Source organism: Cebidichthys violaceus, unplaced genomic scaffold (assembly GCF_023349555.1).
Source record: "Cebidichthys violaceus isolate CVI_PGR_0920_01 unplaced genomic scaffold, fCebVio1.0.p SCAF_51, whole genome shotgun sequence".
Classification (NCBI taxonomy): Eukaryota; Metazoa; Chordata; class Actinopteri; order Perciformes; family Stichaeidae; genus Cebidichthys; species Cebidichthys violaceus.
In genome coordinates, this window is record NW_027176717.1 from 1,044,682 (window position 1) to 1,061,556 (window position 16,875).

At 44.3% G+C, this 16,875-nt stretch overlaps 1 protein-coding gene across 1 annotated transcript in view; it reads left to right on the forward strand.

Moving 5' to 3' along the window:
* Nucleotides 1-15,791, forward strand: part of LOC137888065 (lysine-specific demethylase RSBN1L-like) — a 23,389-nt gene extending 7,598 nt beyond the window's left edge. The window contains exons 3-9 of the mRNA XM_068731352.1: nucleotides 517-1,106; nucleotides 1,224-1,382; nucleotides 7,201-7,338; nucleotides 7,717-7,859; nucleotides 10,807-10,977; nucleotides 11,089-11,197; nucleotides 11,616-15,791. Of these exons, the coding sequence (XP_068587453.1) occupies nucleotides 517-1,106; nucleotides 1,224-1,382; nucleotides 7,201-7,338; nucleotides 7,717-7,859; nucleotides 10,807-10,977; nucleotides 11,089-11,197; nucleotides 11,616-13,430 (3,125 nt within the window). The 3' untranslated portion in view covers nucleotides 13,431-15,791. The remainder of the gene's footprint in view (nucleotides 1-516; nucleotides 1,107-1,223; nucleotides 1,383-7,200; nucleotides 7,339-7,716; nucleotides 7,860-10,806; nucleotides 10,978-11,088; nucleotides 11,198-11,615) is intronic.
* Nucleotides 15,792-16,875: the final 1,084 nt, after the last annotated feature.

The window sequence follows — 16,875 nt, forward strand, 5'->3', positions numbered from 1 at the left end:
GTTATTTTTGTTTTATGGGATTTTAAATAGGGAATTAACACGTTTGTTTTGATCATTTAAAAAAACAATCTGGGTAAAATGCTGACTGTGTATTGTTTCTTTTTATTGATTGAGCGTAATCAGCACGTCATTTGCCGTTTTCCTGATTCTCTTAACCTTATTTTGATGCTATTTCTGAGCTTTCGTCATTTTGAAGGGACTTAATTCAGTGAAAATGATCTTCTTACAGCAGAGGAATAAAGAGGTCTGAGGGTTGGTTTGTTGATCCATCACACGTCAGACAGCAGACTTGAATACTTTTTCATTTTTTTTACAAAGCTTGCATGAATGATGTGTCTCCCTACTCCCTTCAAGCCTTTTCAAAATGACATTTACTTTCATATTTCTGTGTTGATCCTGTGAGAATGTTTTCTCCTGTAAAACATCTCTTCCTTTTAAGTAATAAGGTCCTTCTCTCTCTCGCTCTCTCTCTCTCTCTCTCTCTCTCTCTCTCTCTCTCGCTGTCACTCTGTCCAGATGAAAAGGAGAAAGCAAAGATCAACTCTGAGGAGCTGCAAATCAAAAAAGTGAAGAAGAAAAAGAAGAAGAAACACAAAGAGGGGGAGAAGCACAAGCGGGTGAAGATGTATCACCGCTCCTGTCAAACCGTTTGCGCTGGCCTGCTTCTCCTCCCTTCGTCCTCTCCACCTCCCACCTCTTTCTCCTCCTCCTCCTCTGATCCTGCCCATAACTCCGCCCTGTCTTCGTTTAAGTCCCCTCTGCCGGTTTACTCTCCGCCCAACAACAAAGCTGCACATCTCCTACCTTCCTCCCCTCCTCTTGCCCCCAAATCCCCCTTCAACTCCTGCCCCCTCGACTCTCCCAACTCCCCGTCGTCCTCCATGAAGATGCCGCAGCCTCCCCAAACCAAACTCCAGCCGCGGTGCGCCAACCCTGGCATGGCGGGCCTGGAGTTTGCTCCGTACATCCACATCGAGCACCAGCCTAACGGAGGAGCCCTGGTGGCCCACGCCTACACATCCCAGCTGTCCTCTCTCTCCATGAGCCAGAGGCAGAGGTTTGCCCAGGAGTTTGTCACCTTGGCTTTCAGTGAGGACTCATCCCAGGTACGGCAGAGATATTGATCCATGGGCGTTGAGCTCAGTGCAGTCAAGTGCTTTAACCTTATAGAATAGAAGTTTCTAATTCTAATGTTTAGATTTCGTTACTGTCCTTGTTTTCAGGCAGCTCATTACGTCATGGGTATCGTCCACGGGGAAGCCGGCTACCTGCCGGACTTCTTGGACTACTTCTCAACCAAGTTCCCATCGGCTCCGGTCAAAATGGAAGTACTGGCCAAGAAGGACATAGAAACCACCACTATGGCTAATTTCTACTCTCAGGTCAGTCGGACACAATCTCACACACACACACACACACACACACACACACACACACACACACACACACAGAGAACATGTGGGTGGGACGTTGGTGGGACAGATGTAAAAAAGATTTACACCGGTTTTTTTGTCTTTGGTTGGTTGACACAGAGAGCACCGAGCAGATGGTGAGCTTTCAGACATTGAAAAGTAAAAAGAAGGTCCAGAATAGCAAGGCAGCAATGCTTCCAAGCCTCTTCCATTCTGTCCTCTGTGTATAATCTATTTGGCTGAGTACCACAACTGTCCATGAACACGGACCTGTTGAGACACCGCTGATGGAAACGTTAAGGGAAAAGGGAGGATAAGAAACTCTGATGAGAAGAATGAGAGATGCGTAGATAGGAGGGGAGTACAAGTCGAGGGAGCGGATGGAGGGAGGTTGGGGGGAGGGAACGAGATCGATTTGAAGGAAAAGACCCGAGGACTGCTGTATGCAGATGAAAAGTGGTATTGTTGAGGCCATCTGGTGTGTGCATCTGCCTCAATCTGTCCCGCATTAAACAGCTTGTGGCATCTATACAGATGTCCGATTCCTCAGAGTAAATGTCAACATGAACAACGGCGGCAGAGTTGTGTGCCGGACACGCAGGTGGGGACGGCTCGCTTGATTGTTTTGAGAGTCAAAATGAACACGAAAAGTAGTTCTTTTCTTTCCCGAAAGCAAAAGTATGGCAGCCTCTTTCCCACTCCTCGCAATACTACACAACCTTTTGAGGACAACTGGAAAAACAAGAAATGTGTGTCTGTGTTGTATTGCCAATGGTGTCTGGATTGTGTCCTCTTCGCAAAGCGACACAGCCAGACCTCTTTATTCAGAGCCGTCTCACGTCCACAGTTCACTCATGAAAAGCCTTTTGTTGCGTCAAACCTTCCGAGTGGCTTTGTATTGAGATGCAGCCTTCTCTTTCTCAATGTGAGGGCGGGCCACACCAGCTACCAGACTGACCCCATATTGAGATAAAAAGGACTCAACATTATGAACATAATATACCACAAAAATAATCTCCCACACTAAATGGGGCTTCCCAGGGTTTGAGCCAACCCCAAATGTTGAATTTCCAGTTCTGCGAGAACTGCCGACACACATTCATAAGGCTCATAAAGCCTCGTGGATGTCGTACATACACCCTTGTTTTTTTTCTCTTGGCTAATGAAACTGCCCCGTAGCCATTGTTTCCTCAACCTTTCCCCCAAATAAATAACAAACACCAGGCAATCAAGGTTGTCTGTTGTCAGCGATATAGAAACCGTCACTGTACTCACAAGTTCCTCTTTTTAATTTTCAACATATTTCATTCTCTGGACATCATGAAGCAGCTTTGAAGTGACTCTGAGATGATTGTCCTTTAACCACGGGTGCTATTGAGCTTTTAATATTGATTTTGTGTGTGTGTGTGTGTGTGTGTGTGTGTGTGTGTGTGTGTGTGTGTGTGTGGGTGGGTGGGTGGGTGGTACTACAGGGGGTAAAGTCGTTTATGTTCTCTTTCGCACTCCTATTGGCTTTTCTTTTCTTTTTATTAAATATTCACAACGTTATTCTGTGTGTTTGTTTCAGTTTCGGCCTGCTCTGCTTCAACAACCGCATCTTTGATGTCTGCATGTTGCTGCATTAATGAAAGCAAGATAATAAATGAATTACACACCTAATTTGTCCATTGACTAAATTGAGCTTTCCCTCCAAACCTGTGTCCTGAGCTGTCCCTTTAAGAGTAGTGTTCCTTGCAGAGCTAACGTCATTGTCCACTGGTCTTGTTAATTTTTCTTCTCCCCCCCTCCCTCCTAGCTCTCAGCAGTGACCTTGGGAAGCAGACATATAGTCTACACACACACACACACACACACACACACACACACACACACACACACACACACACACACACTAGCAGATGTGAGCATCCTCTCTGATATATACACACACACCACAGGTACGCTCACACAGACAGATTAATGATTTCTCTCACATATTTTTCCTTCACCTCTCTTTCTCCTCAGCTCTCTTCCTCTGCCGTTCTCTCTCTTTTCTCTCTCTCCTCTTAATGTTTCTGCCTCTGTTGTTTGGTTCTCTGCTCCAGATGCAAACGACTGGACAGCTGCTTTCTGTAAATGTGTGTGTGTGTGTGTGTGTGAGAGGAAAAGAATTTAGAAAATTGCCACGGCTTGCGTTGTTCTTTGGTGTTTGTGTAAAGTTCTGCTTATTGTTGGGCTGCTACAACACGCAACCACTTGTACTTGACAACGAGCCGGGTGTGTTAGGAATTTGACTGCAGGTATCTGAGCTGCTCTGTGAGTGTTTTGTATTCAGTATCTGACTGAAGGCGTTTCCACTGGTGCTGAGGATTATAGAAGATTACAGCACTCTATTTTCTCAGGGCGAGTACAGCCTAACAGTCGATACAAGATGTGCTCCAACAGTGAGGTAATTTGTTTTTTCCGGTTTAGTCACTAAGTAATTATTTTTTAACGACATCAGATTAGGCCTCAGAACAGACTGCAGTTTTTTTTATTGTTTTTAATTTTATATTAATCTATGCTCGTATTGTGCTCATGTTTATACTCAAAGCTGCATAAGAGCATTCACAACAATAGTCTTTAGGGACATGGAATATGGTATGTAATCCAAGTTAATGTGCTTTGTTTACATAGCCGGGCCAGCCCCTGTGTGTTTGTGTGTTCTCTCTTTAGGGTTGACACAGCCCTGTTTGTTAACTTGGACTTCAACAAAGGTGGAAAGCTAACTGTGATGCAGGCACAGTTAATATACAGAGTGCTGTCGAGACTGTAATGATTTAGAAAGAGAGTTAAGAAACGGACAGACGTAGAGAGGTCTTATTGAGGTCAGATAGAGCCGCCGGATGATGTCATGACATGAGAGAGTGAAGGATGTGTTGACGGGAAGAGGGAAAGTCCTTATAGAATTAACAAGTGGTCACAGTGGCTGCACCAGAGACCGGGACGGAGAGAGGCTTGATCTAATAGACTTCCACACAGAGACGAGAGTATTGTGAGGGAAAGAGAGGCAGAGGAGGAGAGAGACGATCTGAGCAAAACAGCAAGCAGTAGACGAGGAGGGAGACTTACTGCTTTTAGCCAGAGAAAGTGATGACAGTAATGATAATTATATATAATGATGTCGGCTTTTTAATCTGCTAAAACTGCGGCCCTTGAATACCAAACGAGATGCAGTACATTTTAGATGGATGTAAATAGTTTTAATTTGTTGTGTACATGATTTGTAGTGTTTTATTGTTAATTGTTAGTATTCATTCAACGTCTTCTGCATTTGTGCAGCAGTATTGCCCATTTTAAACAAAGCCCATTGTCAAGTTTACCCGTAGAAGTAACCTAAACGCTGTCGGTCATTTGTGCAACGTGCACGTACGCTGAGGCGGGGAAGTACTGGTGCGTCTCGAACAGTACCGCTCAGAGGAAGTCTGTCACATTTCCTGTTTCCTTCACTTATCGTTGGTGTGTGAGCGAATCGCCGACTGTTAAATGTTTCCATTTATTTAATACCTCCTGTGATAATGAGAGACCGTTCCCTTTGCTAACAACGTGGGAGTTTGCACCGTGTAAACACACACTGATCGACGCACAGGAAGAGGAGATAGGCACTCTTGAGCGCTCACAGTCGTAGGTACGACTACACTCACAGACGCACACGTACCGGCTGAGACACTCACATGCGCTTGTAAGCATGAAGGCACTTGCATCCGTGTGTACACACAAACACAATTTCCTCTCAGTATCTAGGTCATTGACTATTTAAAGTTGTGATGTGTGAGAGTGAGTATTTCAAGCCTTTAGTCATCATCATCTTAGGAGGATATTACACAGATGCAGTGAAATGAAGTATCACACGACTCGGCCTGTCTGTGCACGATGAACTGGTTTATTATGTTAATTTATTATAGATTAGATGAACACCAATAGGCAGTTATTTGATGCATGTAATTAGACCAATTTGCAAGTGAACGTGCAGGAGTCAGCATGCTGACTTTTAAGGAGACCAACTCTACAGTTTGTCTTCTACCTGCAGTGAGGACCGGGTTGCTTCTCCCACTGAGTAATAACAGAATGTTCTTCAAACTAGGGCTGACACAGTTATTCGAGTAATGGTTAAGTCCATCGGCAGGTGATGAATTCACAATTTTGAATCTTATATTAAGCAAAAAAGTGTTTGTTTGTTGGTTCCAGCTTGTGAAATGTCTGGATTTGCCGCTTTTCTTTGTTTTATATCACTTTCAATTAAATATCTTGGTGTTTTAGATGGCCAATATTATCTTGTGTATACATATGTGTATCTAAACAATTGCAAATGCCATAATTTACATTTCATTGTTTTTTTCACTAGGGAGCGCAGATCGAAGGGGATCAGCATTGTTTGTTTACATTATGTGAATAGTTTTAAAAAGAATGATGTTGGCTGATTACGACTTTTTCTTGTTGAATTATTTTAATTTAGCTAAACATTACAGTGATCTGTAATCCAGTTGTTACGGCCATTCTCTACTAATTCTCCAGCCTGTATAAATAACCACGGTGCTGGACCAACAACAATCCCTGATTAAAAGTAACACCCTGATGGACACACACTCACACACACACACACACACACACACACACACACACACACACACACACACACACACACACACACACACATGCACGCCATGAGCTGCACTCATGCATGACTGGCCTCTGAGCTGCTGTTTTGGGATTTAGTGTCTTGTTCAAGGACTCACCTGGGAGCCTCAGAGCTCCTTCCCCTTTAGTCTTTTTCCAATTCATCGTCTCCATCTTCATTTCTCCTCCTTCACCTCCCCCCTCCCATCCCGTCTAACCTGTCCTCATCTCTTTTCACACTCCCTCGCTCCGCCTCCCTCCTTTTTTGTTTCTTTTAACATCTGCCTTTTCACTTTCTCTTATCTGATGGATCCTACTCTGTTGTCCTCTTCTCTCCTTCAACTCTTTTTTTCTTTATCTTCATTTTCACCTGCTTACCCTCTTCCCTCGTTGCTCCCCTTTTGAGTTATTTCCATCCTCCCCTTTCTGTCTTCTCTGTCTCTTTGACAGCTTGTCTTCCTAAACGTTCTCTCCCTCTTCCTCTCCCCACTTCTCTCCATCTGTCCCTCTTTCCTTCCCTCCAGTGTATCCTCTCTCTCTCTCTCTCTCTCTCTCTCTCTCTCTCTCTCTCTCTCTCTCTCTCTCTCTCTCTCTCTCTCTCTGCCTTGTTGTCAAGTGGTGACTCACCAGAGGCGTGCAGCCAAGGATCTGGCCAACACACACACACACACTGATCAGCCAAGAGTACAGCATGCAGGCCACATGCTGCACGTACTGCACACACACAGACACACAAAGACACTGTTGAGGGCCAAGGGTATGGAAGACACACACACTATGCTCTGTCAGCCAAGTAAAGAGCAGCAAACAGTCTGTTGAGTCACGCCAGTGGAGCAGAAACATCAAGTGAAGCCGCCCACACACACACACACACACACACACACACACACACACACACACACACACACACACACACACACTATTTCTGTTTTGACACCCAGTAGAGATTAACAGCTTCCATGTCAGTGTCTGGTTGTTGTTGTTTTTTTTATTTCTCTGGATTTTATTGCAGTCAAACAATACTAAATGCATTGGAATTGTGTAAACATTTATACTTTACAACCTGTAACGCTAATTGATTGCAGAGTAACCGATCTCACATTCCTGCTGCGGTGTTAAAGTAACATCCCAATGTCATCGTCTCCTGCTGCAGGTGAAGAAGACGTTCAGTAATGGAACATACAGAGCCGGGGCAATGAGACAGATCAGCCTGGTGGGAGCTGTGGACGAGGAGGTCGGGGATTATTTCCCAGAATTCCTTGGCATGCTGGAGGAGTCGCCCTTCCTGAAGGTGAGTCGGGACGGGATGAACAGCAGTAATTCTACGTAGCAACAGAGCACTGTGGGATGGGCACGTGACTGAGGTATAAACTTGATGCGACCAAATTTTTAAATGCATTTACACCGACGTGACTGTTTGGAAACTGAACAGATAGAAGAAATGCTGCTCGACACAAACATCAATATTCTAAGTGACGGCTGGCAAAGAAGACATGTTGAGTTGTCAAGTGTGTCAGCGATGTGATGCAGCTTCCAGCTTTCCATTCAGGAAGTTGCCTCTCTTGTCAAATGTGTGTCTCTGGAATAGATAGAATACTTAACTGAAAAAAGTGAGGGATGTACTTAACCCCCCCTCTCCTCTCTCTCTTCTTCTTCTGTTTGGCTGCAGCGGACTCTCCCGTGGGGGACCTTCTCCAGTCTGAGTCGGATGAATCCCACGGAGAGTGACGACGGTCCTATAATGTGGGTCAGACCGGGAGAACAGATGATACCTGTAGCTGATATACCAAAGTCCCCTTTTAAAAGGAAACGGTGAGCACACCGCGCTTTACTGAACATACCGATGAAGCGCACACAAAACGAAGCCGGCCAATATTTTTGATCCTCCTTAAGCTCTGCAATGAGACAGAATTAGCAGGGATTTTTGGTTTCCATGAATGTTTGCACGGGCTACAAGTCTCGTGTGTGTGTGTGTGTGTGTGTGTGTGTGTGTGTGTGTGTGTGTGATTGAGCCGGCCTGCCTCTCTACTCTCCGCACAACCCACGAGGACTGATTATGGGGGAAAAAAACAGTAACAAAGCACGCTCGCACATTTGAAGCAACAGCCGTGGTGGAAGCGTGAAGCTTTGTTGTAGCGGAGCAGCGCCGGCCGAGGCAATTACACCCTCTCTGTTTGTGTCTGCCACAGAGTCATTGTTGCTCACACATAAGCACCGTCTCACAAGCACAGGGTTTCTGTGAGCGAAGCCATTAGAGAGAGTTGTGTGTGATGTGAGCGGTATGTGGCTCACCGCTCAGATGAGATCATCGCTGTGTTAATAGAGTCGACATCAGACGCTACTTCACGTGGCTGCCAGCCAAGCGTGTGACAGGACAACACACACCGCACACATTCAGCAGTTATTTCTCTCCCGTCTCTGCTGATTGGTAGTCACGTCAATAGTAATGTTTTGGGATTTTAAAAAAATATATAATTTCTGATTTCAGCGCAAGAATACCAAGCTTTCACTGGTTCCAGCTTCTAAATTGTGAGGATTTGCTCCTTTTCTTTGTTTTTAATAATTAACTGAATATCTTTGGACTATTGTTTGGACAAATAAAGAAAAAAGAAGTCACCTTCGATATTTAGGAAAATAACCTTTTTGTCTATAAATTCATCCAAGAAAGCATCATTCATTCAAATGTTCCTGTGTGAATAAAAGGGGAAGCGATAAAGAAAGTAAAGTCACTCTATCAGTAGTCTGCACCTGAATCCAGCCTGTCAATACATAAACACGTAAAGCATCGGTGGGTGCACACTGTTTGACGGGGATGGCTTCAAAGAAATGTGTGTGTGTGTGTGTGTGTGTGTGTGTGTGTGTGTGTGTGTGTGTGTGTGTGTGTGTGTGTGTGTGTGTGTGTGTGTGTGTGTGTGTGTGTGTGTGTGTTTATGTGTGTTTATGTGTGTGTGTGTGTGTGCTGTCAGAAGCACTTATGTAACAGCTGGGGCTGAAAGAATCTGCTTTTATAGAGACACAGATGGTTAGAGAGAGGTGGTTAAACTATTCTCTTCTTCTGTGTCTCGTCTCATCCCATCACTTTATTATACATCACCATGATGTATGTAAACAAAGAGCACGCTTTTCTTTCTTTCTCTATTTTTCTTATGGCCCGTCTTCTGTTTCCTGCTTTGAGTTGATTTATTGTAGAGTTACTGTGCTGTTATTTTCAGGAACTAAAGAAAAAGCACAGACTCGGTGTGTCAGAGCTGTTTGAAAGAAATACTGTGAAGAAGTATCGGAAAAGAGGACGTGATGTTATTTGTTATTTTTACTTGCTACTATATTGTAGCAAGTATTATTGTAGCAAAGCCTTGAAACCTTAAGGATTTGGAGAGAATCTGCAAAGAGGAGTGGACCAAAATCCCTCCTGAGATGTACGTAACCCTGGTGACCAACTACAAGAAACATCTGACCTCTTTGCTTGCCAACAACGGTCTCTCCACCAAGTACTGAGTCATGTTTTGCTAGGGGATCAAATACTTATTTCACACAATCAAATGCAAATCAATTTATAACTTTTATATGATGTGATTTTCTGGATTTTTTTGGGATATTCTGTCTCTCACTGTTATAATAAATCTACCATTAAAATTATGGACCATTCATTTCTTTGTAAGTGGGCAAACTTACAAAATCGGCAAGGGATCAAATACTTATTTCCTCCACTGTGTGTGTATATATATATATATATATATATATATATATATATATATATATATATATATATATATATATATATATATATATATATATATATATATATATATATATATATATATATATATATATATATATATATGAGAGAGGAGGGAGTTAGTAGACGTTAAATATCGCTCGAGATGTGCACGTTCAGCACTCCTCCCTTTACCGCCTCTTCTTTTCAGTGTTTCACTTACCGGCTTTCCTGGTTTTACATTCATTACTGTCAGCCTGCAGTTAGCTCAGACACACTGAAGTGTGTGTGTGTGTGTGTGTGTGTGTGTGTGTGTGTGTGTGTGTTACCCCCCTCCCCTACTCTCTGTACTATTTTCCTCTACTTCTTTCTTCCTTTTCCACCAACTCCTGCCTCTCTGCTCTTATCTCTGAGTGAATGAATGCACAATTAAGTGTTCGACACGGGTAGTCTCACTGCTGTTCTGTCTGTGTTACACTCTCGAAGGAATCTCTCACTGTGTGTGTGTGTGTGTGTGTGTGTGTGTGTGTGTGTGTGTGTGTGTGTGTGTGTGTGTGTGTGTGTGTGTGTGTGTGTGTGTGTGTGTGTGTGTGTGTGTGTGTGTGTGTGTGTTCACTCTTGTTTGAATCTGACTGCAGCTCCAGTGTGAGTCACTGATCCAGTAGTGAGCTGACTGCAGTACTTCTATTGTTTGGCAACACCGCTCTTCTTTTTTCATGCTTCTACTCTCAGCTTCTCGGTCTGCATGCATGAAGCAAAACCGCCGGCGTGTTCCAGCACTTTACTTTTTATTACTTAAAATGCTTATTTTATAGAGGATATCACTGATTTTCAGTTTTTCATCTGGAGATAAAGCCAGTCTGGTGCTTTTATTTTGCCACAGCAGCCAGGAACAAAAGAAATAAACAAAGCTGCCCTCCCACCTGTAGTCATATTTAGTCTTTATTTAGACAGCAGGGAACTAGAGACTGGAGCATCTCTGTCTACTCTTGTTGTGCTTTTCCTCTTTTCACTTCAGAGTGTTTATTATCTGTCCTGTCGCAGCTCCACCAACGAGGTGAAGAACCTGCTGCAGTCGCTGCCGAGGGCCAGCGAGCCCCGAGAGATGCTGTTTGAGGACCGGACCCGGGCCCACGCAGACCACATCGGTCAGGGCTTCGAACGACAGACCACAGCGGCAGTGGGGGTGCTGAAGGCCGTACGGGCTGGACAAAGGTAGGAGGTGGAGCTACGAGTGACCACACTGTATAGGTACAGGTAGCGATGGCTATCACACTCTGTTAGTCAGAGATATGTAATCCTTACTCTGCCCTCGCTTGTTCTCAGATCGGAGCCTCCTCGTGTAACCAAAGACGTTGTGTGTTTCCACGCTGGTGATTTCCCTCATGTGGTTCAGAGGCTGCAGCTGGACCTATACGAACCTCCGCTGTCTCAGGTTTTTACATTGCACACATACAGAAGGCATTGTGCTGCTTATACAGTAGAGAAGACAGTAACGTACTCTTTATTATGTCCCAAATCAGACGGGGTCGTTCCTCAGTGTTACCTTTTAATTAAACACTTTCTGTGTAACACTGACTTAAGGTGTAAAGTTAAATTTATCTGTGGATGCTGCCACATGGTGGAGCAAAGTTGAACTGCAGTAAATTAGAGAACTTTGTCTGGAGCGCAGACAGGAATTTAAAATGAATTCAATTTATAAGGATTTCTCGTCCATAAATATGTATTTACTGTACTAAAGAAAGGTTGTACAGAGCAATAAAAAAGGAGAAACCGTTATATTATTCTTTAGGCTTCATTTTGGAGCGTACGTCTCCATTTCCTTGATTTAACCCCCCCCTCTCTCTTTACAGTGTGTGCAGTGGGTCGATGATGCCAAACTGAACCAGATGCGTCGCGAAGGCATCCACTACGCTCGCATTGGCCTGTGCCACAACGACGTCTATTTCATCCCCCGCAACGTGGTCCACCAGTTCAAGACCGTGTCGTCCGTCTGCAGCCTGGCATGGCACGTCCGCTTAAGACAATACTACAATGGAGAGGAGCAGCAGGAGGTGGAGGAGGTGAAGGAAGAGGAGGAGGAGGAGGAGGAGGAGAAGAAAACGGCAGAGGAGAAAGAGGAGGAGAGGAGAAAAAAGAAGAGCGAGAAAAGAGTGATGGAGAAGATAAAGAAAGAGGTTGGTGTGGCAGAAAACGGGACGTTACCGGCAGTCAAAAAGGAGGAACGGGATCATCATCGTCCGCCTGTCTTGTCCTCGCCCGCTCTCTCAGTGGACTCGAACACAAGCAGCGCTCGAGAGAAAGAGGTGGACAAGGAGAGGGTGAAAGGAGGAAAACCCAAACGTCAGGATTCACCTCCTGCAAAGGTGAAAGCAGAACTTCTGGCACCTCCTCTCTGCAAGAACAAATTGTCTTCATCTCTCCCTCCTGCGCCTCATCCTCCTCATCAGAACACAAAACCCAAAGCTGCATCGTCAAAGCACCTTCATCATCACCACCATCACCACCATTTGGACAATAGAATGTTGTCTTCCAGTGCAAAGTCTTCCTCTTCAGCTCCTAAATCGCCCATCTCCAAGTCTTCCTCTTCTTCAGCAGTCACTCTTTTGCGCTCCTCATTAGCAGCTCCCAATCCATGCTCTACCTCTTCTCCATCTTCCTCCATGTCCGCCTCCGCTCCATCTCCCCTGACTCGTCCCAAGCCCGCAGCGGACTCGCGTTTCTCCACGCCCGCTCCGTCCAGCGTGTCTTCGACTTCTCGGCAACCCTCCTCCTCTCCGTCGGACCATCCTAAAGCCTCACCCTGCCTGAACCCGGACGTCCCGTCAGACACATGGACGCAGTCGGACGTTCGGGCGGCACACGGGTCGCCCGCCGCGGATGCGCAAACGCGCACCTCTGTGAGTTCGCAAGCCGACACGCGGACGCACGCAGCGACTCGAGCGGCGACAGAGTTGTGGACGCAAACGCTCCATGAGAGGTGGGGTCACGGCGCCGACGCCAGGACGCCCATGGAGCCGCAGATGCGTCCGCCGCACAACCTCGCGAGGCAAGGACTTTACATGCAGCAATACGCGCCCCAGCACCTCCCGCCTCCCCACCTCCCTCACATGCTCCCGCCCTCTTTCTCCCCTCTCCTGCCGCACTCCCATCTCCCTCATAGGCCGCTGAACCTCCCGCCAAATCCGCTGTCCAGTCATCCAGCTCAGCCCCAGCCTCTGAACTCGTACCACAGTCAGAAAGCGCCATCACACTCGGTTCACATGGGCCAGCTGCACCTGCATCCGCCGCACCAACCGAACATCGGCGTGCCGTCTCAGCCGTACTACCAGCCTCCCAGCACCCCCCTCGCCGGCTCCCAGCCTCTCCACCCCCACCTCTCCCAGCATCACCAGTTCGCCCCGCACACCAACGCCTTCTTCCGCCCTCAGCATCCCCACTTGTCCCCTCACCACTTCCTCCCCCCTCAGTCTTACCTCTCACAGTCCCCCAGCCCTTACCCGCTGCAACCGCAGTACCAGCCTCCGTCGTTCCCTTACCCGCCTCCTCCTTCCTCCTCGCCGCCTCCCCCTCCTCCTTGTCTTCCGCCTCCTCTTCCCCCTCAGCCCTGCTCTAGTGTCCTCCTCCCTCCCCTAAACCACGACGAGGAGCAGAATCAGATTTTATAGAAGTTTTTTTGTACATAACTATGCTGTTTTTAAACGACTGTATATGTAGAAGGTTTTATTTTGGTTGTGATGTTGTAAAAAGGAAATGACGAGGAAGACGGTGTGTTTCGTGATGACCACAGTATCGTAGTTTATGAAGCAGAGTCGTACTTTATTCACCTCAGACCTCTTGACTGGACTGATTTATATTATACTGAATGCTTTGTGGGTCACAGATATTGAGACGTGATTGCATTTAGTTTTGATATTTCAGTCATGTGTGGCGGCACCAGTTTGACTTTGAAGAAGATAATATTCAAGCTTAAGGTTTGAGCTCCAAATTGCCAAACCGCTGTCTGCTTCTGTTTTTTAAGTGAGTTGTCAGAAGTAGGAAGGAAAACAGTAATTATTGTGTCAGATATTTATATACAAACGATTTTTGTGAAACTTGCAGCTAATGCTTCCATTTCCGTGGCTTTTTTTCTAGTTTATACTTTGTGCCCAAGACTGTATGTGGAATAACGATGGTTCAAATTGTGATATTACACAACACACTTTTGTATTGGTGTAATATTACGACAGATTGTATGGATACACCTTAAACAATACAATATATGGCAGTATGTTCCTCTGATGTTGTATTTTGAGCAATAATCTGCTGAATATAAATGCAAAATGCATTTCCACAAATCAGTATTTTTATTCTAATTTTAAAGCTATTGATAAAAGGCCGGTAGTGACCTATTGAATTATGAAATTTTTGTAATCAGTCCCTACGAGACATACCACCTCATCTCATGTTCGTGTGGTATATTTAAAGCTGTAACTAGCAGGCGGTAGTTTTATATTTACCACACAGACATCAGAGTTGTAACATTTCCAAAAAATGTCTAAACTACTTCCCTAAAAGTATTGCGATTGTCTTGTACCTGTAGCCCTGAACACCAGAGCTCTTGGTGTAGTTTAGTGTCTGTTGGATGTGCTCCAGGGTCTCTCCAAATTTTGGAAACAGAGCACTTGCTGTTCAGCCAAGGACACGTTTGACCCAGCCAAGGCCGTTAAACAGACCGGTCTTCAGAGTCTCAGGAAAGAAATACAGTCGGGACACATCCACGAATATATTCTCCTAAAAAACAACCCTGAATCTTGAGTTACCTTTACGGTTACTGTTCAGGGATAAGAATATCTCATTACGGAACTCTGTAAAAAGAAATGGATGTATATCCACTACTGTTTAAATACAGTAGATATTATTGAAGACACTAATTATGTCGGATGATCAACGGGGCAATTTCCGGTTCTTCCGACACTATTAGGTTAATCATTCCGGCCTCAGACATCTCTCATACGAATGCTTTTATTCTTTACGGACACAGAAGGAACACTGTCGAGAATTCTTTCCCGAAGCACTATTTATCTATTTAACGGAAGTCCAGTTTCTCTCCAGTGTGGAGTGTCCTGTCTGTTGTAATGTTTTAGTTATCAACCAGGGACTGGAGTGACCTCTTGTTGTTTCAAAAGTACAATAAATTATTGAAATTCTGTTTTAGCGACAACTATGAATATGTTTTTCAGAGTGGTAACGTCTGATGTCTGATTTTCAGATCTGTCTCACTTTGATGTTGAGAACTTTTTTTGTCATTGATGTCTTGATTTTACCATCAACATTGGAGTACAGCCCACATGCTAATGTAGCCCACAACATTTCCCCAGTGCCTGTCCTTAACTGTGAACTACTAAATGTCCAGAGCCGTATCGAGAAGGAGTTCTGTCCTTTAATGGGAGTTTTTTTCTAGGAGTCCCAGATTTAAGTTTTCCCTGGAAAATGAGAGCAAAGCCTTAAATTGGTCTCTAAAGCTCCAAATATCTGCGGTGTAAGTCGGGATAAGTCAAACTGTGTCTCGGCGAGACCATTTCCTGAAAGCAGGGTTGTGTTCTGATGATTAGTTTCACCGCCAGCGTGGAGAATCTTGGAAAATGAAACTTAAAACTTCAGCTCTCTTAGTCAGTTTGACTCCCAAGGACTTCACTCCAGAGACAGAACTCATCTCTCATGGCTTTGAGGAGAGCGAGGTGATATTAAGCACTTGATGCCAGTTGCAAAGCGCTCTGCAGCTCTTTGTATGCCGACAGGAACGTCTATATTTTTTTTGTACAAATGTGACAAAATTATGGCTGAAAACAAGTTTTCATGGGCTGCCGTTTGTTTTCACAGAGTTTATTTATTTCAAGAAATTAGTTTTTTTCTATTTTATTTCTCTATTTTTAACTGTCAGCACTGGAGTGTACATACAACTTTTTGTAAAGAGGTAAAAAAAAAAAGTGTAGTGTGGTTTCTACTTTAAATATGAGCCTAGCTAATAAAAGGTTCAATGTATGGAACATGTTGTGGTTTCCTGGTCTGCTGGTTGGAAAAAGTCCTCAAACATTTTATGCATGTTTGAGGTTTAAAGACACTCAGTGGAGTATTTGACCACTAGTAGCGCTAAAGAGCAATGTTTCTACAAGTGGGTCCGTGATTCCTATGTAAGCCTGGTCTGGTTCCTTTTTATTATATGCACAACAATTACAGTGAAGCAGTTGTTGGCACTGGAAACCTTTGATCTGAGGCTCCATCCAACAATGCTTTTTAAATGTGTAAAAAAAAAAAAGAAAGGAAATTCAAAAAACAAGTAAAAGCACAATTAGATTCTATAAATATAACAGCTAAAATATACACAAATAAAACATACCCGCTTCTCGTTCTGTATTGCTGTTATGCAAGCTGCCCTCTCACTGCAGTCTGCAGCAATGAGCTCAGCAGATTTCCCGGCGAGATGTGAGCAGGCGACTCAAACACACCACAGTGCAGTAGAGCCCCATAATTCAAGGTGTGTGTGTGTGTGTGTGTGTGTGTGTGTGTGTGTGTGTGTGTGTGTGTGTGTGTGTGTGTGTGTGTGTGTGTGTGTGTGTGTGTGTGTGTGTGTGTGTGTGTGTGTTACGACTCAAAATACCCTTTTTTTTTTTTTTTTTACTCTCTTTCCATCTTTTCACACAGCAGGAATAACAGCGGAGCTCAGCTGACCTTTACAGACTGGGTAGTGGGAGTGAGGCAGGAAGTTGTGGCAGAGAGAAAAACAGAGTTTGGGAGGGAATACTTGGAAAAACAAATCTTGTGGCACACAGATTATCATTCTACTAATTATCCAGAAACAGTACTCATCAATAGTGAAGCTGTGAAATTAATGTAGGCTTAACTACATTTCCTAACCCTAAAACACTGAATACAGGAAGTATTAAGATCCTATACACAAATATAAAAATGTATAAGTCCTGCAGTAAAATTCCTACTTAAGTAAAATTATGATGTATTATCTTAAAATATACTTTAAGTACCAAAAGTAAAAGTAGAAAAATGTCTCCATTATAGAAAAGCTTATTCAACTGTTAGTACTGATGTTTCCATGTGTACTTTAGATAGCATTGT